This window comes from Callorhinchus milii, unplaced genomic scaffold, assembly GCF_018977255.1.
Source record: "Callorhinchus milii isolate IMCB2004 unplaced genomic scaffold, IMCB_Cmil_1.0 Scaffold22, whole genome shotgun sequence".
NCBI lineage: Eukaryota > Metazoa > Chordata > Chondrichthyes > Chimaeriformes > Callorhinchidae > Callorhinchus > Callorhinchus milii.
Genome location: NW_024704763.1, coordinates 2,409,652 through 2,434,197, shown reverse-complemented (window position 1 = coordinate 2,434,197; position 24,546 = coordinate 2,409,652). Strand labels below are relative to the sequence as shown.

The 24,546-nt window shown below is 39.2% G+C and overlaps 1 protein-coding gene across 1 annotated transcript in view; it reads right to left on the bottom strand.

The window, feature by feature from the left end:
• Nucleotides 1-15,755, bottom strand: part of megf11 (multiple EGF-like-domains 11) — an 83,042-nt gene extending 67,287 nt beyond the window's left edge. The window contains exons 1-4 of the mRNA XM_007905422.2: nt 15,655-15,755; nt 13,629-13,730; nt 13,116-13,216; nt 1,305-1,397 (exon numbers count right to left, since the gene is read on the bottom strand). Of these exons, the coding sequence (XP_007903613.2) occupies nt 1,305-1,397; nt 13,116-13,176 (154 nt within the window). The 5' untranslated portion in view covers nt 13,177-13,216; nt 13,629-13,730; nt 15,655-15,755. The remainder of the gene's footprint in view (nt 1-1,304; nt 1,398-13,115; nt 13,217-13,628; nt 13,731-15,654) is intronic.
• Nucleotides 15,756-24,546: the final 8,791 nt, after the last annotated feature.

Below are 24,546 nucleotides of genomic sequence, written 5' to 3'. Positions count from 1 at the left end.
GTTAGGGGACTGAGCAAAATAAATGTATTGTTTTATGGGCTGCTATTACTATGTGTCTTGCGAGATGCCTGAACATATTTATATACAGTAGAAGGCCCAACAACACATGTATTAATCAAAGATGCATCAGGACGTACAGACCAATAGGTTTTAATACAAAAAAAACGTAGAAATTTGCATTGTAAGACTGTCTGCATCTACTTCAGCAACCGTAATAGTGGCCTTGATTTGTAGCTGATTTATTGGAGCACTCCATTCCTGACAATATAAGGAACGGAGCCTGTCTTAAAAGTCCATAATACAGCAACGTCACAGTCTGGGTTCCTTACATTTATCCCTCTCTTCGCAGCTGGTCACAGAACAACATCGGCAGAGGTTTGGAAACATCTTGATCAGGGAATACCGTGGGGAGACCCAAGAATAGCAGAAGAGAACACTACAAGTAGCTCACTCTCTCTCTCTCCCAAAATATAGAGCAACAGATAAACAACTAATCATTAAGCATCGAGACTAATGAATTAACCTCCCACACATACTGTGCACTGACAGCAAATCCAGTTTCATATTATTTTCTTGTCTCGTACAAGTTTTCCTAAATTTTTGCTCTCTGTATCCGTTTTTTGATTAGATCCCATTGTAATTGAAATTTGACCTTCAATCATTCATTCAGATGGCCAGTACATTAATTCTAAGCATTTTACGTACCCACAACCAGGGCAACCTTCCACAATAGTAGATAACAGCTCAACCTTGACAGGCAGTGCAATTCCTCAAACTCTGGAATGCCGTCTACTTTCATTTTACACGTTAAAATCAAACCTCCAACTTAATTCAACCTGTGGCAAGTCTACATGTAGGGTTGGCACATCAATCAAACTGATAATTTAACTGCACTAGAATAACCAAACGTATACAAAGTTAGACGTTAGTTTCCTGGCATGTTAATGTTCAAATGTTTGCGGAATTATAAAATCCAGCTTCTTGTGTCCTCAGTTCTCTGCATCACACAGAGGCCATCGATGCTTGATCTTCAGACTAGGAGATCAAGACACTCCCATGGTTTCAGAGGAGGAAAGGAAACACGTCAGGGATTGCCCTCTTACTCAGAGAACGACACACAACATGGGGAAGTGTGAAAGGGGGAAGGGAAAGTATGCAAAGTAATTCAATTCAGTCCCTAGTTTACCGTGATGCTAACCTGAAGAAAGTCCAATTCATCCAATGATTGACAAATCAATTATACTTAACAATAAAACTTCATTTTAAACGTGTAGTATATTTAAAAGATATCCATTACCACTCACCACTCGAACAGTCTGTTCCTCCCCATCCAGGTTCACATTGACAGGTGTCAGGGGAAACGCATCTCCCATGCATACATTCTTCTGTGCACAGCGCTATGGAGAGGAATGTATAAATAAATCATTAATACTGTACTGGCGGGGTATCAACTAGCAAGGCATTAATATTTCAGTTGAATCAATTATTAAGGAAGGTGTCTCGCCTTCAGTGGCCCTTTTAAAAGCGTAATTGTTTCAAAAAATTATGATTAACATTCTTTCTGTTCTCGTTTCTTGATTCTGAGAGTCAACAGTAAGTGCTGATGAGACATACCATTGGGGTATTTCCTTGGAAAAAGTACCCAAATGGCAGACTGCAATCAGATGTGAACCACAAAGCCCTTTGATATATACCATGGAGACCTTGCAGACTGAAAGCACTGTTGCACGAATTTGCTGACTCAACCAGCGGCCTGCAATTTAAATTTCACACGCTGGTCTACTCCACAATTAAGTGGGTGAGTTTCCTGTTCAGTTGTTTTATCCGCTGCTCTGGACAGGAAGTCAGGCCATACCAGGGGAGAAAGTACTCTCAGTGGCAAAGAAATACCATCAAACTGTAAAGAAAGAGAAAGGTCTCAACTCAACTTGGGTGATTCCACTTGAGGAATGGAAGCTGAATGCTTAGGAAAGTCTAGGTGTCTAATCCAACCAAATTAAGCGACCAACCATTCTATGAATTATTCCAAATTCTAAAGTTACCTGGTACAAATATTTTAATATAGTCCTGATCGACGGCTGTGGAATAAAAAACAAGCCGCTGCCAATGTTTCGCATGAGGAAAAAAAAAGAGGAACAAGTATAACAATCAGAAATTTGGTAATAAAAGTGATTGACATGTTTTTTTATTTTAAACTGATGACTTTGCAATGCAATTCCTTTTTGCATGGCTTTTTGAGAAGCTTTCGACTGGCCACAGCTGACTATATTCAGATTGCATTGATCTGAGTACATTAACATTCTTGGCATGATGCTAGAATGGGTTTGTAGTTTCATTCAAGCTAGTAATAAAACTGACCTACAATGCGACCTGTAACTGTGCCAACTCTATAGTAACGCATTTAGCATGAATTATTCCAGTATATCCAAGGTCACCCAGCCCGTTAAATCAACCGTCCCTCGTCAAGGAAAAAGTCAACATGAAGAGTTTCAAATTTAATTTAATGCTCATCATTTTCTCTGGTACCATCGTTTTAAGCCATATTCGCCCACAAAATACAGTCACTCCACTTTACAGTGCATCCTGTGAAGCGCTTTGAGAGGTCTCAACGACTTGATAAGGCGCTGTATCAAATGCAAGGATTATTATTATATTTCTACAGAGTGGTAGAATAGTGTCACAGAATGATTAACTGAATTCATATAGCAGAATAATACTCACATTAATAACAGTATTGAATGATAACTAGGACACTTATTTACATGGGAACAACAACAAATTGCATTGATACAGCGCCTTTCACGTTGGGATGATGTCCCAAGGCATTCGACAATTAAGGGTTTTTACCCGAGCTGGTAGTTGGATACGAGATGGGTGTGGAGGGGGTGGAGTGGTCAAGGAGGAAGGTCTTGAGATGGACCTTAAAGGAGGCTAGGAATAATAATAATAATAATAATAATCCTTGCATTTGATATAGCGCTTTTCACGTCGGGAGGACGTCCCAAAGCGCTTCACAGAACACACTGTAAAGTGAATTGACTGTATATTTGTGGGCGAACGCGGCAGCCAATTGCGCACAGCAATGTCCCACAAACAGTCGTAGATTGAAAATGACCAATTTATTATTGTTTTGTTTTTGGAGGGATTATTATTAGGCTCTGTGTGGAGTAAGGAAACTTGCCCGAGGTTTGGCCCTCTGTCTGGAATTGAACTCAGGTCTCTCGCTCGCAAAGTGAGTGCTCTAACCACTGAGCTACAGGACTCCACGATGTATTAACAAAATACAAAATGAGGTAAGGCAAAGGGATTTGGGGATGGAGTTCCAGAGAGAGGGAAATATTTTGGTGTAATATTTTGTGGTAGGTATAATATTTTGCTCATCAAAGCAAGGTTGGAAGGAAAAGCAGTCAGAATGAAAGTTTATGCCAACTATCTTTCTGCATTTCTCCTGCTATCTTTCTACGAAGGACTTCTACAAGAAGTAGAAGGACAATGTAGAAGGACTTCTACAAGAAGTGTGAAGGGTGAAACCTTGGGCAATGATAATAATCCCTCAAGAAAAAAACAATAATACAATTGGTCACCTCAAGCCACGACTGTTGGTGGGACACTGCTGTGCGCAATTGGCTGCCACGTTTCGCCCACAAATATACAGTCAATTCACTTTACAGTCTATTCTGTGAAGCGCTTTGAGACGTCGAGAAGACATGAAAAGCGCTGTATCAAATGCAAGGATTATTATTTTTATTTTATCATTTACTTTTCATGTACATATTATTTCTAAATGCTCGGTGACGGACATCAGCAGCCGGATGGCAGTTTACAATTTTCTTTATGGGGGGCCACAATGATAACACATCAAACTTTGATATTCAGAACTGTAATAACATATTGACATTGAGTTATTGGGCAATATTTGTAATTCCTCTTTGGCCTCTGTACTTGCAAAGATTTCATAACTTATAATTGACAAGGACTTTAAAAATATAAGGAATTGCAATATTAACAAATCACAAATATAAACCTGTGCACTGTAGTTTGGGGGGGATCCAACATGTTGTCGTACTTTGATATCCTCTATATACCAGATTAACATTAGTTTTAAACAGCCTGACAATCTCATTTCTTACTTGTTTTATTCGACCAGACATTTTTGTATTTATTTTTCAAAGTCAGACTTATAGGAAGAAACTATTTCCGACGGTTGTGAGCGTCAAGAAATGAGTTAAAACTGCGGGATAAGCAAAAGGCTAAAATAAAGGCCAATTTCCAAGGCATCTCAGATTTGAGGAGTTTTTTTTTGTTTAAAACTTCTGAGATCTTTTCGTCAAGAGTAACTCTAGAAGATCGAAAGCAACGTAGAGGAATCACGTGGTGTATAAGGTGCAAAGAAGAACTTCACCATGTCGGGTGTCTGCAGCCAGGGCTGGAATTTTTTTCTGTCAAAACACCATATGACCACGTGTGAGATATACGTCAAGTTCTCATCCTCAATACATCAATACTGCAAATCTATACCACAGAAGCAGCATGTCAAATGAGTGGGTTTGATCCCTGAGCCTAACCCAAAACTCTACTGAGAAAGCATTGCCCTTTAAATCTTTTTTCATTACTAGAGACTTGTTTGTCTCCAGTAATTCATCAAACATTCTTTTGAAGCCGTCGAAGCCAATGGGCTGCACAGAACGAAAGTCTCAGAACATACGACCATCTGAGAGTCAGGCAATTAGTTCTGGAAATGCTTATTGAATGATTTCCTTCGGATTGGCTGATGCACTGATTCATGAGCAATCAATAACAGTAAAGCAGGTCACCCTCAGAGACAGATGAAGGCAAAGGGCAGCTGCACAGGGAGCAGACTTCAGCAACTTCCCCGATTTCCATTCCTAATAGTGGCTGCCGGGATTCTCAGCACAAATGCAGCTCGAGCAAAAATCTTCAGTTTGGGGTTTTTTTTTACTGCGAGTTTATCACTCAGTAAAAAAAAAACGATCAGACCCAGATCAATCTTGCGTTTGCTTGAAGATGTTTCCCCCACAAAACAGCCATGAAACAAATGGCCAATTTTGATTAGGGGGATTGTTGGCCAGGACGGACACCCAGGAGAAATTTCCTTCTCTTTTCGCTCCTGTAGGAAATTAACTCTTGTGGGAAATGGAAATGCCACACCGAGGCAGTGAGGAGGTATCTGTGGATTGTTGGGGTAGAATAGGAGAAGCTTTACATTTGGCTGTTCTACACCTAATCGTGGAAAGCTTGATGCTGAGTGAAAAAGGCCTCCACATACAGCACTTTAAGTAGTTTCGGTCTGGCTGGCAGACATTTAATTCTTTGCGTTTCCTCATAATACATGCTCTGCTGATATCTGCTCGTGTTAAAGATTACCGAGCCATAACAACTGGAATTGGACCTCAACTGAAGAAACAGATCAGGAAAGCATACATAGTTTTTAATCTGAAGAAGGCACTCAAAAGAACAAAGGACTAAAGCGAAAGATATACCTGGAAGGCAGAAAGCAAGGTTAAAGTAGCTGAAGCAGTAAAGAGAACCCGAATACAAATCAAATTTATTACATTTATTAAATAGGTGACACGCTGTTTATCTGAGAAAAGAGCACCCTGGAAATCTCATTTCACACTGCGAAAGAGAAGTCAGTGTGTCCACAATTGATCGAATGGACATTAAGATAATAACAACGGAAAAGAACAAAGAAGTATGTGATGAATGGACAAATGAACACGGCAAGAAAGATTGTGAAACAGAATAATGATCCCAAATACTATTACAAGCTTAAATCAACACGCAAAGGATTTGATGCAGGGTAACACTCATCAGGAACTCCCAGGTTTAAGAGGTTAAAAACAAGGGAAAACACGACCTACATCTACACATCGAATTGTTTCTTTCTTCACCCTTGCAGTCAGTTTCCCAATCTTTTGGGGATGCACTTAAAATGGGAAATTCCATTATTCTGCCCTAATGCCCAGAGCTTCTATACATTGTGATGTTCTTATCAGTTTCCTGAAAAGTTAATTACAAATAGAGCTACTCGAATCAGGTCCCATTTTTGAAGTGACGAGATGAGTTAAGAGTGGCTACACAGTCCTATCCATCCTAGTCTGATCGCATTTCTCAAGATACAGGGATGGAGATACATGAAGTATCACTAGGACCGAATGAGGAGTAGCCAATACAAGCCCAACAGCAATGTCCAAACCCACTTTGCTTCAAATCCAGTGATTTAACACACACGCATTTTTAAAAAGAAAAATACATTCAGGAAGACTGAAGGTCATGCTTAAAAGAAAACAGTAAGCATTAAGAAAAGGGATTCGACACTTTTACAGCCCAAAAAGTCAAATGTTTTACATCAATGGCTGAATGTGCCCGCCAATTTAATTCATATTTTGCTCAAAATAAAAGTTGGGCTCACAAACTGAGCGATGAGAAAAGTGCATACATGTCACATGATTTCAGGCATTGAAAGCTAAGTCTATTTGAGTACCATGTAAACCTACAAAAACTGCTTCAATGCATTTTTTTTTCTGGTTCAACTATATTTCTGCCTGTAGGAACTGATCACTAATGGTTCCCTCCTTCATTTCTAATGGTCACCCTACAGTACAGCTCTTTTGTTGCTTGATACAACCATCCCACTACTTAAGTTCTTTTGTAAGGGTCCATGTCTTCAAATGTCTAAATGGAAGTTTTGCTCCTTTATTCATTCCATTTCTTTATATGTACTTTATTTACAATAGATCAGAACAAACCCAATGCACGCTGTGACTTTCTTCTTATGTTGTCAAAGTCATTTAAGATGACTGGAGCACAAAACACAAATGCATTCAGGGATTTAAAAGAATGATTCCTTTACAAATTTAACTCGACAAAACACAGCCAATATCCATTAATGTTAACATTGTGGTTCACCCACGTTTATATTTTGCCAACAGCTGCCTTCTTAAAACACTGTCCTTTCACACTTTACATGGTAAATGTTAGCAATGGGCTGTTAGTAACTTTCTCTGGAGTTATTTTTCATGAGAATGAAAGATATCGGTTTGTAAAAATCACTGTGGCATTCGGAGCCGTGGTGGTATAATGTAACGTAGCACATCAGAAATCTCAAGTTATCACCTCTCAGTCAATGTATGATCCGTTCATACCGTAAAAAAATGCTGCAAATGTCACCATGCTCAATGGCATTTATTGATAAACAGAGAATTGGTAAATTGGTCATCTCAGAGTCCGAACAGGTCCCGGAACTCTGGAACTTCATCCATCAAATACTATCTATTTACTCGTTTTACTGCCTCACAATTTCGAATCCATCTTCCCTGCCTTGGGTAGTAGAAGTGAATTGGGATTCAGTCATCTTCATGGTACTATTCCCACCAACTGATGACCTATTCTTTTTGTACTTTTCACATCAATTTGCACTGGAGCCTCTCTGACCAAACCATCTTGAGGAGGCTGTTAACTGGGGAATTCATTTGCTATATAAATGATTTAACTTCTGCTCAAAAATTAGTTCTTGGGGGAAATCAGCTTAATGTTATTAAAGATGGTCACACTTCTGGCTCTTCAGAAACATTACAAAATTAATTGCTATTTGTATTGGTTAGAGGAGTTTTGCCCATGTGCTCAACTAAGCATGTAAAAGCAATATAAATGGGGATAAGACAAGGCATGGTTCATGTTTTCTGAATGTTTTTCTCTTTACTGGTAGAGAATCTGTCTTACCCCCTTTTCTTAAAAAAAACTGCAATCAGAAGAGCATTGTGTAGGATTATGATGTTGAATTAGAATAGTGTTATTTGTTCTGGAGGCAGAATTTTACGAAAAAATCATGCATTCATTTTCAACATATCAAATGTGGGCCTTTTTTCTTTCAGAACCTAATAATACGACACTCTCCAAAATTGCAAAAAAATTCTCGAGGTTACATTTCAATCTAAATCCAACACCTAATTTGCCTTGCCCAAAGTGATATAACTGCTTCACTGGGATCCGGTTCCATCACATTACTGTGTGCCTAGCTGCAACAATTTTTATTTTTAATTACACAAATAACCTGACAAATAGTGGCCTTAATCTGAGCTGATCACTCACTCTCTCCTAGTTTTGTCTTCTCCTCTATCCGACTGTTCTTTTGATCTGCCCTGTGTTTCTCTGTTTAGTTCCTCTGCCTCGTCCTTCCTCCATCACTATTAGGATTTTATGGAAATCTTAAACAGGAATCTAAAACTAAATAAATTGTTCCCTTTCCCAACGTGAAGCTAATAGAGGTTAGGTCACCAGTGATGTGCCACTGCCACCTATCTTCCACCTATATTGACATTGGATAATAAAAATAAAATATTCTATAAATAATAATTCATTTTGTGCTAAAAAAAATGAAGAATAAGTCACAAATTATGTACACATCGAGAGCGTAACATCTCACAAAATTCAACAAATGCATCATTCACAGAAGGGGAGAGCTGTGAGGCAGTCAGAAAGGGTCTCGCCCTCTGGGACCCGAGTTTAAAATCCATCGAATCTGGATCCATAATGGGAATGTCATTTTCATTTCAGGCAAACAATAAGGAAGTCCTCCAATCATTAATGTTGGTGATGAAATCCATGGCCTCTGAAGGTCAAATATGCTACCAATTGATGCCTGTCTAATGCGTTACACAGAACTGTGTCATTGCAAACTGTCAATGAAAATCTTCAAGGACATGTTCTTGTTCCAGCCCCTGTGAACCTTCACCACAGGATCAACTTTGCATTTTGATAAGTGTCACCTATGTCTGAATGGAAGGTGAATATGAGGCACGTGACTAGGTTCAATTATACACTGAGAATCTTGAGTTCCAGTTATGTTGGATCCAGTCAGAAAAGCTCCGACATATAAGACACATTCTTGGTGGCATGGCTTAATGACAAGCACTTGAAGCAAAAATTGTTCCCTGATATGACTTTGAGGCATTGTCGCACTTAACACAATGGTTGAAACCAGACCTTGATGCAATTTGTGCTTCCGAATACTGCTTTGATATTGCTAACACTGACCCTAACATTTTCCAAGACCTTCCAAAATGTAGATAATGGAAAAAGCCACGGAGATTCAACATGTGGTAGGACTTTGACTTTGACAGCGCATTTCAAACTCCCAGCAACACAATATGAAAGAAGATAAAGATGTATCAGTTTCATACTAGTCATTAAAAATGTAGGCATTTGTGGAATAAAGGCAAAACTTCTGCCTTCTAAGAGTTCATGCCCTCAAAAAAAGCATAGTTTCAATGGTAACGATTCACTCTTTAATCGAAGAGTCTTCTGGGTCTAGTTACTCAGTGATTTATATCTACTGTTAACAGCAAGCAATACTTTGGTCAATAAAATCCAATACAAGAGTCAAGCTGATATTAATATACATTATGTGTGGTCTTTGTGTAGTCTGTCTGGATACAGGACAATACATCTCTGTGGAATGATGGGACATTACGATACACATGATATCTGGCCAAATGCTCGAAAAAGCAACAAACCACAGGAATTCATTGTATATGATGAGGAAAAATAACTAATTTGGTCATTTCATGACATTGGTATCTACCAGCTATGTATACAAATAAGCAGTGAAATTGCACTATTTCCAAACCAACAGTGATAATAATCTTTCATTTACTACAGCGCCTTTTACATTGGAAAGACGTCTCAAAGAGCTTCACAGCATTTTACCGAAAAGTGTTGTGACTACATTTTGTAGTTGTTTTTATGAAAATTCAAAACCTAGTCAAAAATAAGCAAAGCTCAATTTCCTTTCGAATTAGATTGATTTCTGCTGGAAAATAGGAGAATTCTGCCCCAAATTTCCTTGTTATTGACAAGTGATGAAAATTGCGATTGGAAATGTGATGTACATTAATAGAAAACAAAAATGTGTCAATAAGGAGCATTGAATATAATAAGCATTGCTTGTACAGATACAGTTCATATCCATCAGTGAGTCCATGTTTTCAGGGAGAGGCACTGAGCAGAGACCAGGTATTGTTTGTAGGAGTTGGAAATTGGGGAACATTTTTGAGGGCAATTCTCAACTAGGCTCCACTCCCATTCATTACCAGCTAGTACTTGGTCATACATCGGTATTGGTAAAGGGCTAGTGCTGGTTTGCTGTCTAGCCTCTAAGGATTGTATTTGATCAAACCACTAAACGTGGGTTAAGAGAGAAAATATTTACGAAGATAAAAACTACAGAACCTATCTATGAATTGGAAAGGGAATAGAAATAGAACAACTTAATGAAAGCTGTGTGGGTATTGCGTCTAGAAAACGTGAGAAGCGCTATATCAAATGCAAGGATTATTATTATTATTATTGCATCTTTAATGTGCTCTTCTGTTAAAGCTTTTGCCTTTTGAAAGGAATCTTTTCGATGAATTTTCACAAGAACGTGTTTTTTTTTTTAAAAAAAAAAGATTTTTGTGAAAATTCATTGTTACCGAATGAATGTGCTCAATAGAGCGGTTTAAAACCTTTCCAACTGCTGCGGTATCTGGGGACCTGACTCATTATTGAGAGTTGCTATTCCAAATGCACCTCACAAAGAGTGAAATGACAACAAAGAGACCTCTATAGTTTGTCTCAAGGCACTCTGTCTAATCAGTGCCTGCTTTTCCTTTTTTTTTGCCCCAAACCACAGATAAACAAAGTCTAGGAAATATATAACAGCTGTGACTGGTACTTCTCGCCATGACTGATCCTCAGCTCTTCTGTTTCGAATTGGGTCAAATGCTTTATGGTCATTCATAGGGCGGAAATGTTGTTCGAGATACCAACATAAATTTTATACACGGTCAATATTCCTTATCCCTTTTCCCTACTGTCCAACTATATCTTACTTCTCATGACAGGGCTCTAAATATTTTGACATCAGGAAAGTCCACAATTTTGTGCAATCAGATAAGACTTGGCACATAGTGTAACTACAAACATTTGTGCAGAAAGAAGTATTTCACTGATTTGGATGTTACCTCCTCGCCACTCCTCTCCTAACCCATCCCAATCATTTCTCACAAGCCCATTCTAATCTTTCTGACGCATCTTATTTGAAATTTAAAAAAAACACCTGATTTGCATTAATATTTTGCAGGGGGATCTAATACCTGCCCAACACATAATAAGTGCTCCTTCCTCCGCTCAGAAAGACGTTTTTGCAGTAAATTTATACTGCAATGAAAATGTACTTATTGCATTTTTACGCTCTGTCTTTTTTCACACTGACGTACACTTGGCTGCAAAATCTGTCACAATCAGGCGACATTGCATTTGCTGCTCGTCTGCTACTTATTCCTGTTTTCATACTTCTGCCCTTCTGCACAGAACAAAACTGGAAACAGCAAACAAACTGACAGTTATTTATCAGCCTTTTCATTTTCCAAGTGCCATTGGAAAATCAATTTTTATTTCCCTATATAGCATTCCATGGCTGTGAAATTCACTGTGTAATATAAAGGCCGGTGTAATTCTCGACATGATTTCTATAAGGTTCCCAAATGAAATGTGTTTGGAACAGTTTTATACCACACTTATATTAAAGCTTTGCCAACGGCACCTCTAAAGTTGGAAGCAAAGTTATAAAATAACCAGAGGCAACAATCACTACCAAAATAGGTACGTTTTTAGCCTATTCTCTCAGATCCTTGCAACAAAGTGGTTTCCCATCACTGTACAGTCCCACTTCACAACCAAAGCATCAATCCCAACAAAATGAATAGAATCAAAATAACTGAAGTGCAGGAGGATGCCATTCAGACCATCTGGTTGGAGCTAGTGCATCCACTGTAGCCAAATAATCTTAATTTTCTCTTATTTCACCTCATCTTTTATTTTCTTCCTCTTCAAATATTTGCACAGTACATTTGCTGCTTGCAACTTTAAAACAGTTATTCAAACAAATGTGATACAGTGACTGCACAAACTTGCCTGCAATTATACACAACATTGGGAGTGACAGCTGCATGAATTAATATGGATGTCAGTTTAAATTCTGCATATAATGCCATTGCACCATGATTGATTGATTGGGCAACTGCGAAACGCAAGGTGATTATTTTAAATTCTGTCCTCCCTTGGAGTACAATGGATATTGGACAGATCCAAGACATCTGAACTATCAAAAAGCCCTTTGGATCTTTAATATAATCTCTGCATTTGATATAGTGCTTTAGGTCACGTCATTGAGACTTCTCAAAGTGCTTCATACTACTGTAAAGTGGAGGGACGCTGCTTGTGCAAGTGGTTTAGTGACAATTACTTGATTATCTGCCAATTTAGCACAATATGGCCTGCTAATGGACCACTGTAGCTACTCCAATACAGTTAGAGCAACTGTTCCGTTGCTGCTTATTCAAGTGAACTTTAAAGATCTAACACAATACAGTGGAGAGGCAAATAAAAACTCAGCAAAGTGATTTTTTTCACTCCACGCTGCAAAGCAGACAAAGCAGGAAAATAAATGAAATGAATTAAATCCAAACTGCTGCAAGAATAATTTATGCTTTTGAAAATCCATTGAACTGAATTCTTGACATTCTGAATGTTTATTTTATCTTGAATTAAAGCCCAGCCTTATGAGGAGGGAGGAAGGGATTTTTGTTAGAAACCTGGAAGCTTCTGAACACTTTTGATGGGATTGGGATCAAAGGTTAAGTCAGGTATTGAGTTGTTTGAGCAGCAATATGTTTTAACTTCAAATGCATATAAGTGGCAACCACTCTTAGTTAGTCAGGATAATGCACTAATACTAATACTAAAATTACTGTGGTGGAGCTCTAGTAATACAATTTTACATTGATAACATTAACAATAACTTACAACTTGTCACTGTAGTCAGAAGTGAAATATTAATTATTGTTCAAAGATAACTGGATTCCAATCTACAAAGACCAGTTTCTGGTCAATTATAAGAATTAAATATAAATAGAGCCGACTGACAGATGTAACAACAATTTAAAGAGGAAATGTGAGACACAAACCTCTGAACAAATTGGGGGAAGGGCTCAACATCCAGCAACAATCTACTTTAGGTTCTCTAAGGGTTAATGCATTGAAAATGTTCTTACGGATACAAAGATCTCCATTCTCATAGTATCCAGGGCAGCACTGGGACCTTCTCCTGTACATGGTTCTCAAGCCTCGACGATAAGCTGTCTTGTAGCTGATTCTGTAATGGAACAGTTCAGAAACTCGTAAGTGTAACACTTCCCGTAGTTAACAATTAGTGTCACGTGGAAAGGATTTAAAACGTTTTCCGATGTAAACCCAGTTTATATTCACCGTCTGGATACGTGTCATATCCTCTTTTATAAGTAAAGATTCAGATGGCATAGCAAAGTTCTTCACAATTCCCTTGGTTCAAACTTCCTTTTACAAGTGCTCATTTGTGTGTGAGCATAATCAGAACATCCAATTGTAGGCAATTAGCCCATTTTCATATAAATGTACAATATAACTATTGTATTTTTCTTGGCATGTGAACCGTATGTCAAAAACGGAAATGTCTAATCATCGACTGCAAAGCGTTTTTCATACTTTTGGCCTCATATCAATCTGTAAGATCGAACACGAAAACTAACCTGTGTCTGGTACATTTAAACCAATTCAGGATGTCAGTACATCTGGTATAGTAGACTTGGTCAAAGGGGTGCGCATAAGATTCCTGAACAGTAACAGCATAACTGAGAATACAAAACACAGAGAATAGTTTTAATGCACGGCAAACTACTAATAGTGCACAAACAAGAAGAAAATGAGTTTCTTAATTTACCAAACGAGAGGAAGACTACATTATCCCCAGATCACTGTGACATATATCCAAGCGGTGAATCTAAAGTAATTACCGTCAGAAACCTGACGTCTAAACTAAATATTGTGAGGACACCCAAGTTGTCATCACGTGTGTTAGTTTTGAAGAGCTCAAGCATCAACAATTATTTATAATTTACGCTGGATCATTCAATAATTTTCTTAGTTAAGCTGTGCACAGTAGGTTGCTCAGTTTCCTCAATGCCAAGTTTAAAAACTCAAAAATATTTCCATTTAAAAATCTTTTACCAGTCAAATCACATCACACAATCATTCTCGGTATCTTCCAAGTTACTTGGAAACCCACTTACATTTTCAAACAATTGAATCGGCGGACCAGGGGAGAAAAATCAAAGGAGATTAAAGTTAATTATGTTTATTGGAACATTCCTCTTTGTAAACTATCTCTTTGGTTACTCCTCTGTTCTCTTTGATGTCTCCTATGCCACATAGCAGTGACCTATAGACCTGATCCAAGTTGGCTGGAGGACAAAATCCCCTCTGAATCGCCATCATTCTTGTGCAGAAATGCTTGGCTTCCGTCCAGTCCTCGATGATACAACTGAGATCTGACAACTATGTGCGGTTCCCACTATTCAGTGTTGCATTTTTTTTCCAGATGCAGTGTGCGGTGGCTTCGTACTGCTCCCAGAAATTGTTTGATTTTTCTCTTTGAAGCAAACCTTTCTTTGGGGCAGAGGAAGCAGATTATCAGAACTGTTTAATAATCAAAATTTACCCCAAACTGAAAGAAAACCCACCGTCTGCAATGTGATTTATTAATATCCATGTGACAAAGCATCACACGGCATACAGCAAATCAATACAGGTACTTAATCTAGCTTTTTTCTTGATTGGAATGCTGGGCTCATACTCGCCCTTCAATCAATACTCTGCATTTGTGCTTTTGATTTGCAAATGTTTCTTTTGAAACAAAGATTTGTTTCCTTAGTAATTACCAAACCAAGAACAACTCCAATGATTAATTCCTCTCTTGCTTGAACAAGCTAAGTTTAACCAATTCGTAAAATAAATGCTATTTTAAACCAATATCTCATGACTCACACTTTATTTCATATGCTCTGATCAGGAAAAAAGTTATCAGATAAGCTTTAAAGCTTTTTTTCCCCCCGCTTTTGAAGTAACTTTTTTGATTCACTGACATATACCAGTTGTTTCAGTTCCGATTAGGACCTACAAGTGAAACCAACACACACCAAAATGGTATCAATAAATGATAATGAAATCTACTGACAATAGGAACTTGATCAAGTGGGTGTTTTCTTCATACTTTATTGCAACGATGCCAAAGCTCCTGTTAAACATGTAACTGTGCTTTTAAACAAAACAAATCGAAGCAAAAAAATATTATTCAGTTTAACCAGCCAGACTCATTTGATTTCATTCATTCTTTTATCAATTCATTCAGAATGTGAGCACTAGAGTTTTCAAATGTAACTAACCTTATGCTTAAACCTTTATATTTTAGTTGGTAGATTGTTGTCGAAGGCCACAATTGAATCTCAATCCCTTTCATTTAGAGATGGCAAATAAGATAAATAAATTTCAAATAAGATACCATTTGCTGGATACCATTCCAGCAAAGGTTCTTGGAAATGCACCGTTGCTGAGGTTCCACAGGTGAAACCGAAATTGGCTTCGAACGACTCCCAAACACACAATGACTATCACTTGATAAACGTTTCGTATAAGATTCTACTTTCCAACTGATGCTGAGAGCTACCTTACTCTTTTAAAATAATGTACACGAAAATCCCGTTATAATGTTAGCCTTACCTTTCCCAGTGACTGCACACATTCGGATCATCGGGATTCAAACAATGTACCACTTTCGCGAGGTAGCAGATGGCAACTACACATTGGCACCACTTGAACACACCACACACCATTCTTTCAATCTAAAGAAAACAAACAATAAAACAACGAATGTTATGTTTACATCAGTGGAGCCGGATTATTACAGTGCCTCATTTAGCGTGCACGTCCCTCTCAATATTAGACATGCAATTATACTTTTTATCACTGGTTCTTTTAAGGATTATGGAGAAATGTTAGTTTCTACATCAATGGGAGACAAAGAGGTATCTTAATATGAAGATAGAGCATCCCCCATTGTGCCGGTCTGACATTTCCATTTCCTCATAGCCAGCCATCCACAAGACATTTTTCTGTGAAATTGCCAATTTGGCACTAATTTACCACTACATCCCTGTTATACACTTGTCTAAGACTGTCCAAATTAATTTCAGCCTAACAGAGAGAGAGAGAGAGAGAGAGCTTTCATCTAATCAGTCTGGCTTGAGATAATTTTAGCTGTCAAAAATATTATTTTCCAACTACTTATGCCACTCAGTCCCCACTCTCTTGGCCTTCTGTAAACTTTCCTGAACCCTATAGATGGATGTTTTTGTTGGCATCACAGGCTGTATATTGTGGTGGGGTGGGGGGGGGGGTAAGAATGCAACTTCTGGTGTCAGATTAGTCACTGAGATATCAGAGCATTGTTTGCACATTATAAAAGTAACTGTAAATAAGCGAACCTGTGACTGATACCTTCTGGAATTGGGTAAACTGAATGTGTCCCTTTGGGGGGTGGGAGGAGAGTACACCCTCCATTTCCAGACAAAAGTAAATCTTACTGCACATGGGTAGCACATACAGGTGGAACTCAGTTTGATGTGGACAGTCTTAAACACGGTAATGGTTTTCTGTGAGGTTCAAACACCTGGCTGACCAAACCAAAATTGATTGCCTCCACAAGTTTTAAATCACTTTGCTGTTATTCTGTTTGCTGTCATGGGGGGAATATAATGGCCTCTGATAAACTGACCAACATCACGTTAACCTACGGCTCTGTGGATACTCTGCCTATCTACACGAGCTGAAGGTGCATTGATTTTATTTTGAATCATGAATTAATTATATTCCCATCAGCAATATTTTATCAGAGAGCACAGCTGATGGATAAATGCTATTTCAAGTGGAGTGAGAACTGCTGATGACCTGGGCCAATAAAAAAAGTGCGGATATATTTGCCAAAAAATTGCAGGGAGATTTGAAAATTCTGAGGAAAATTGTGGTGGAATGTCACAAATTGCAGAAAAACTGCAGGGGGTTATAATAATAATAATCATTACATTTGATATAGCGCTTTTCACGTCTTCGAGACGTCTCAAAGCGCTTCACAGAATATACTGTAAAGTGAATTGACTGTATATTTGTGGGTGAAACATATATGTTATTTGCTAATATTCTGCACCTGTTAATGCATCCCACCATGGCTCCCAAAGTTAGCAAAGTGAAATGTTTTGCCCATTGTGCTATTCACAATAGATGATGCATTTGGGCAACTGACAAATGAATACAGAATGATTTATAACAATGATTGGGTGTGATACAAAAAAGTTGTACTAAACAGTTTAAAAGAGATTTTATTGACACTGCAGCTAAAGCAACAAAAATATTTATTTATGCATGACGTTTAGAGTCTGTCACTTTATATACATATAAAATATATATCACTACACAAAGACTGTACTTATCTGGAATCAATTCAATGCATACCAATGGGCTATCAATCAACACACAATTTTATACAAGTAGATTAATAGGATTAATCCGAGTTTCGTTTTTATTTTTATCATTCCAGGAACCAGCTGTCGGCATTTCAGAATTATTGTTCAATTTAAATGTGAAACACGGTCTTACTTCAATCACTCAGACACTCTCAAAGCCCCTTTTGTTTGACGGACAGTAAAATACATTTCAATAGATTCATGTAATTGGCAGGCATTGAAAGCTAGCCCCTCTAGCAAGATCCCCTAAGGTGCTTCAAGGGGGTCAAGATACAAAGGGCATAAAATTAGTGATGGTCTCAAAGGAAAAATCCTGAGCTAATGACAATAGAAGCACAGACAGAAATTAATCACAACAACCTAATCGATACATGGCTGCTTGTAAATTGAAATATACTGCTTCGCATTAAGATGCAACATAGTCAAAATTCATAGAATCTGATGTCCAATTTGATCCTTTCCCTGACTGTTTGAGGAGAGGTCGTGCTGATTTGAATGCTGAAAAAAAAAAAATCTATGCAAACTGAGAAAGTCAGCATCTCCAACTGTGCACAAACAGCAGCAATAATGGGAACACGGTTGAGCTGTCGTTCACAGAGACAGTCAATGGTTATAACCTACGCTATAGTTCCTCTTAGTGCTCAACAGCATTTCCAATATTCCCATCTGTCCCGTAGTTGGGGAGGGAAGCCTCCTCTTGATGTGATGGATTGCATTGATTTCCTTTTCACTCTATTTCTTTCATTCCAGATACTGGGTCACTTTAACCTTATTAAAAATAAATAAAATAGACAGCAATATTGTAGTGCTCCTCCAACACATTATCTTCCAGAGCTTATGAGAGGAATCAATTCCTTGTAATTTCCTGCATTTTTAAGTGGGGGGTAAATTAGTAGAGGTCAGCAAGACCACAAACTGGGAAAATATAGTACTGGGTGTAGTATTGCAGTATAATATTGCCAGTATTGTGGTATTGTAATATAATATTGCCGAATGCCTGGCGGTAGGTTAGCTGGCTTCACTCCTAGCAAATGCTAATACGAGGGAAAAGAAATTCATGAACAGTTTACCGGGTAATGAAGAAAAACACTCAGAAGCGTGATCTGCTTGTAGTACCTGCCCAGCTCGTTGACGGTAAAGCAATTTTATGGTCATGATTTCAACTGTTGTAAGTTTCTGTTTTTAAGCTCTGTGTTGAGCAAGAAGGATGAACAGGTTTTCAAAGAGCAGAGGGAGGATAAAACACACTCTTGCAATGATAAACAACTGTTAGAGGACAGGTTTTGTGTAAAAAAAGAGTTTCAAATCATCAGATACGAGCAATAGGCATCTTAAGAGCTCCGTTTCACAGATGAGGATGGATTGAAGACGGTTGTTTCTGTCAGGAAAAGTGACAACCTATTGAAAAGCTGCGGTTATAAATTTTTTACACACGAGAAGGGCAAATTCCGATCAGAATTGCACTAGACACCTATAGAGGTTAACTAATGTATGCCAATTCATTCAGTTTGGCCGACAGCGATTTCAAAATAATTTAGAAATTATAATCAACAACAACAATATACATTTTTATAGCGTCTTTCACGTGGGGAAGCCATCTCAAAGCACTTCCCGCTCAAAGCTATTTTGAGCTTTGAGCGGGAAGTTTTGAGCTCAAAGCTCCTGCAGAGACATTAGGATTGCAGGAGGTCAAACGTGTTTGCAATAGGAGAAAGAATACATAATACTTATTCCAGATGATGTTGCTCCTCCTCCCACTAACAGAATAAGGAGCACTTTAACTAAACCTTAGGGCCTTATAAATCTGCTTCGTATAAAGAATGAGAATACCTCTTTGTTACCAGAAACCTTTTAACTAAAAGGGTCTTTCTTTTTTTTTAAAAAAAAAGAAACAAGACTAAGTCTTCAGGGTGAAAAGACTAAAATCTATCAAAACGAATTTGATTTTCTCGTCCCTGTTTAGTTTCAGCGAGAGAAAATATTTTTGGAAAAGAAAAACATTTTAAATACTGCAGAGTATTGCTTGTCGGAGTTATATTTGCTGGCTTGCTTCTCACTGATAGTGGGAGGATTTCCATTCAGTTTAATGATTCCTCTCCCCAGAGTTCGAGCCAGTTAATCAGTTGGGTGATTTGTAGTGCCACATCATATATATTCTAAGAACTTAATTTACGCTGTCATCAAGCTTTTCAGTGCAACACGGTTGCATTCTGCATTGAACTAAGAATGGTCCTGACCTCTGAGTGACAATGTGCTAAACAATGATTACTTTTGTGGGGGAAAAAAAAAGCAAATCATTACGGTACTCCTGAACAATCAAGTGCCAGCCTGAAAAAAAATGCACTCAGAGAAGAAGTATTTACCTGGAAATATATCAACCATAAAGCACTCTGTTCCCAAGGGAACTTGTAAATTATAGTTTTCCTAAAACACTATCAAAATTGTTTTTATTGAGGACTTGTGTTCAAACATATCTGATCTTTTAATATGATTTTACAAGTCGAGATAACAACAACAACAAAATCACATTTATAGAGTGCCAACCTATTCCATTAATGTTTACCTACAGTTAACTGTTGGAAGTTGGGTCATTTGTTGGTGCTGGAGAGCTATTTCTGATATGTCCTCGTCGGGCACGGGGAGGAGAGAATCAATCCAGTATTATTTGTTGTTGCTCGTTCAATATGTTTGAGGTTGAGAACTCACTTGGCCAGCTGTGTCTGCACTTAGAGCAGTTTTCAACAACAACAACAATACATTTGTCGCGTGCCTTTCACATCCTAAGGTGCTGGGATAAAAATATTCTATTCAAGAATAGGCTGGACCCAAAGTCTTCTCCAACTGCAATGCAGAATCTCTCCAAACTGTCCCTCAAATTAAATCTATAGCTTTATAAAAGCTAAGCTGCTTGGTTTTTTTTTTTACCCCCCCCATCCTCTCCTTTTCTGCTGCTGGTGACATCCTGCCTCGGGACCTTAACCCTTCACCCAACTCTCTCACTGAAATAAGAATATTGTGTTATGCCATAGTTCTGCTGCAGTGCACCACATTTTGGAGAGAGAGAGAAAAAAAAGGCTGTCATTGAGATCAGTGATTGGGTGATTGTCTCTCTCTCTTTCTCTCTCTCTCTCTCAGTTGTGAAATTGCTTTTCTTTCTATAAATGTTGTACTTCAACAACTTCCACAGTTGGTTCAACTACATCAGGGAGAGAGAAAAAAAAAAAGTGCAGTGAATGCAGATAACTGTTTCATATCAGCATTAGCATTTGAGGTTAAAAATGAACATTTGTTTTTAAATGTAATGTGTGGTGGGGAATCTGATTCAGCCAACCCAAACCGAAGGTGGAAAGGATTACCCCTGACAAGGTGCGAATGTGTCTCATTCCATACAGCATTTATGAAGATACAATACAAACGACATTTACACAGCGCCTTTCACGTCGGGAGAAGGTCCCAAGGTGCTGGACACTCGGGGATTTGGACCCGAGCTGGGGGGGTCGGGATTGGAGAAGGTGGAGAGTAGGAGGTTGATCGAAGGCATGGTCGAGGATCAGTGCAGTTTGGAGCATTATCCCCTAAGTGATGTGAGCATCGTTCCCAAATGCATATAGGGGCAGACAGTGGGCAAACTGCACCCAAGACATCACTGCACATGAACAAATTGCAGATGAGTTTTATGAACTGGTTCGATTGGTTGGACTGTACAGACACAGACGCGACAGCACCTTCAACACTCCCCCAGAGATTCAGTTAAAACTATTCCTCTCGTGAATGCGCAGCAGATGGTTAGATAAGCTGTTTAAGATCATTTTCAATGCAACAGATGTAAATGATTAGAAAAAATGATTCAGCCGCTCGTCACGGAAACTGCATTCCGTCAGGAAATGTTTCAGGAACGGCCACAGATCAGGTGGCAAATTAGAAATCGGTTTACCTTTCCGCCAAGCGACTGAAAACAAGTGAATTTGAAAGCAGACCAAAGGACAGAAAGGTGTGCGGCCCAAGAAAACTTCAGGGACATAATAATAATAATATAATAATAATAATCCTTGCATTTGATATAGCGCTTTTCACGTCGGGAGGACGTCCCAAAGCGCTTCACAGAACACATTGTAAGGGGAATTGACTGTATATTTGTGGGTGAACGCGGCAGCCAATTGCGCACAGCAATGTCCCACAAACAGTCGTAGATTGAAAATGACCAATTAATTATTGTTTTTGGTTTTGAAGGGATCATTATTAGGCTCTGTGTGGAGTAAGGAAACTTGCCCAAGGTTTCGCCCTCTGCCTGGAATTGAACTCAGGTCTCTCACTTGCAAAGCGAGTGCTCTAACCACTGAGCTACAGGACTCCACGAGGACTCCACATAGAATGAACCGCCAAAAATTTGACTGGTTAGAGTTTAGTAATTCAAAGAGACTGTAAAAAAAAAAAAAAAAAAAAAAACTGCAGCGAGAGAGAAATGTCAGGGTCACTTGTCAAGTGCTTGTTCAAGACCAGTTGTGTAGCAAATGAGTGATCGCCGGGGCCAATAGAAAAGTGCGGAAATATTTGCCAAACGTTGCGATGAGCCCAGAATCCAGAGAAGAGAATTATGGCAATTTGTATATGTGAGCATCAGGTTTTTCCACCTGCCTGCTCTCAGTCTAAGGTGTCTCGCAAAGAGAGAAATCAATAATCTCAATCTGATGTGTAGCTGTTCTATGATCTCGTGTCACAATTTTGTTCTTTTTTTTTTTAACGAGCATTAAAGAGGAAGTCTCGTACTGATTGTCAGTCCTTCTCAAACTAAAATGGGCGTTGGCAGCATCAGCCTCCACGGCTTCACACTCAACCTCACTAAGCCAGTCAGGAACCTGGGTATCTTGTTTGACCCTGAACTGTCCTTTCTCCCCCAAATCCGCACTATGACGGGCACTGCCTACCACCACCTCCACAATATTGCCAGACTGTGCCACTGCCTCACCCCTCAGGCTGCCCAAACCCTCATCCATGCATTTGTCACCTCAAGGCTTAATTACGGGAACTCCTTCCTCATCGGCCTTCCCAACTCTTCCCTTCACAAGCTGCAGATCATCCAAAATCTGCAGCTCAGGTACTCTCACATACTAAGCTCTGTGACCCCATCACTCCTTCTCTCGCCCGACTCCACCGGCTCCCCATCCCCCAGAGGATCGAGTTCAAGATCTTCGTCCTCACTTTCAAGGCCATCCATGGCCTTACCCCCTCCTACCTCTCTGACCTGCTGACTCCCTACCAACCTGTTCGCTCCCTCCGTTCAGCGGGCTCTGGCCTGGTCCATGTCTCCCACCCGAACAGCCCTACCATCGGTGGCCGGGCATTCAGCTTCTCTGCCCCCACACTCTGGAACTCCATCCCATGGTCCCTTCGCCTCACTTCCTCCCTCGCCTCCTTCAAGGCGGGTCTCAAGACCCTCCTCTTCGACCATGTCTTTGGTCACCCTCTCCGCCTTCCCTCACCCCTACACCACCCCACCATGCTCGGGACCTGACCCCTGACTGTCCAGCGCCTTGGGACATCCTCTTGACGTGAAAGGCGTTGTTGTTGTAAAATAATTCTTATCTTCTTGATTTCAACATTCTTATTTTTAAACTCACTCCTGTTAAGTTTTTTTTTTAAAAAAAGCTTTTTATTCAAATAGTGAGTGCCACTGACATTGTTGGTGTGAAGGATGTATTCAAACTAACAGTGTGACGGAGATGAATTAATAATAATAATCCTTGTATTTGATATAGTGCTTTTCGCGCCTTCTCGATGTCTCAAAGCGCTTCACAGAATATACTGTAAAGTGAATTGACTGTATATTTGTGGGTGAAACGCAGCAGCCAATTGCGCACAGCAGCGTCCCCACAAACAGTCGTGGATTGAAGGGACCAAATTATTATTGTTTTTTTTCTTGAGGGATTATTATCAGGCGTATGGAGTAAGGAAACTTGCCCAAGGTTTCGTCCTGTCGGGAATCGAAACCAGGTCTCTCGCTTGCGAAGTCCTGTACAGAAGTTTCTATCATTATATTTCATATTTAAAAGCGCAATCATAGCGAGACGTTCACTTTGAAAGGATGCTCCTGATTTACCCGCAACTCCATTCACCCAATCCATTCACTATTTTTAAGCTTGTTTTGTTCTAAATCAGCCTAACGCTGCTTCTGGTATTCAGATGACAGATTTCATTAGAGACGTCAACAGTGATGAATTATGAGGTTCCTGATCTGCCAGGAATCATTTATCAATTCACGCAAGACAAGACGTACATTTTTCTGGAGTCGAGCAGAACAAAAAAAAGGCACATCAAAGGTATCGAGACAAATCCCGCAAAACCTGAACACGCTGCGAGTTTTGAGCGGCAACGGAAACCTTGCACCGCCTCCTCAACAACAACCTGCATTTATGGAGCAGAACGCCATCGTTCCAAACAGCCGGCTCAAATGTTATTAGAGAAAAAGCACCTTGATTGGACAACCTCTGGACTTAGAAAGGATCCACACCGCAATCTGCAAAGAATTGCATTCGAAACCTCTCGCCTCCCCCCTCTACCACCTATGGCATCGCAGGGACTGATCCACCAATTCAAAATACACCACAGCCGAGTGCGACTACGGCTTTTTTGTGTGTATTAATGTACAATGCAGTATAAACCACAATGCAATTGATATAAAAATTGCCTGGGCCACAAGATGTTGGATGGGATTTCCCCACAACCTGGTGAGTGACCTCAGACTCCCACAAGCTGGTATAAGTGAAAGAGGTCCTGTGTCATCAAGTGCTTCATTAAAAAAAAGTGGATTACGCAGCAGCATTAATAGTATGAGAGCAGACATTTGATCACCCTCTTTGCTAAGCAATAGCGAATAGTGCGGAACCGATAGGAGAGAGAAAAATATCTGGAGAGCGTTAGAAATGAATACAAATTTTGTTTTAGAACCGAGTGCTTTGAGAGGCAACACACAACTTACAATCAGTCAAATAGTATACCGGTAGAAGGAACAAAAAGGAAAACTTAAAAAATATCAATGTCTTCAGTCCTAATGATTAATAACACATTGGTTACAACAATTGGTTATTTCTCATCA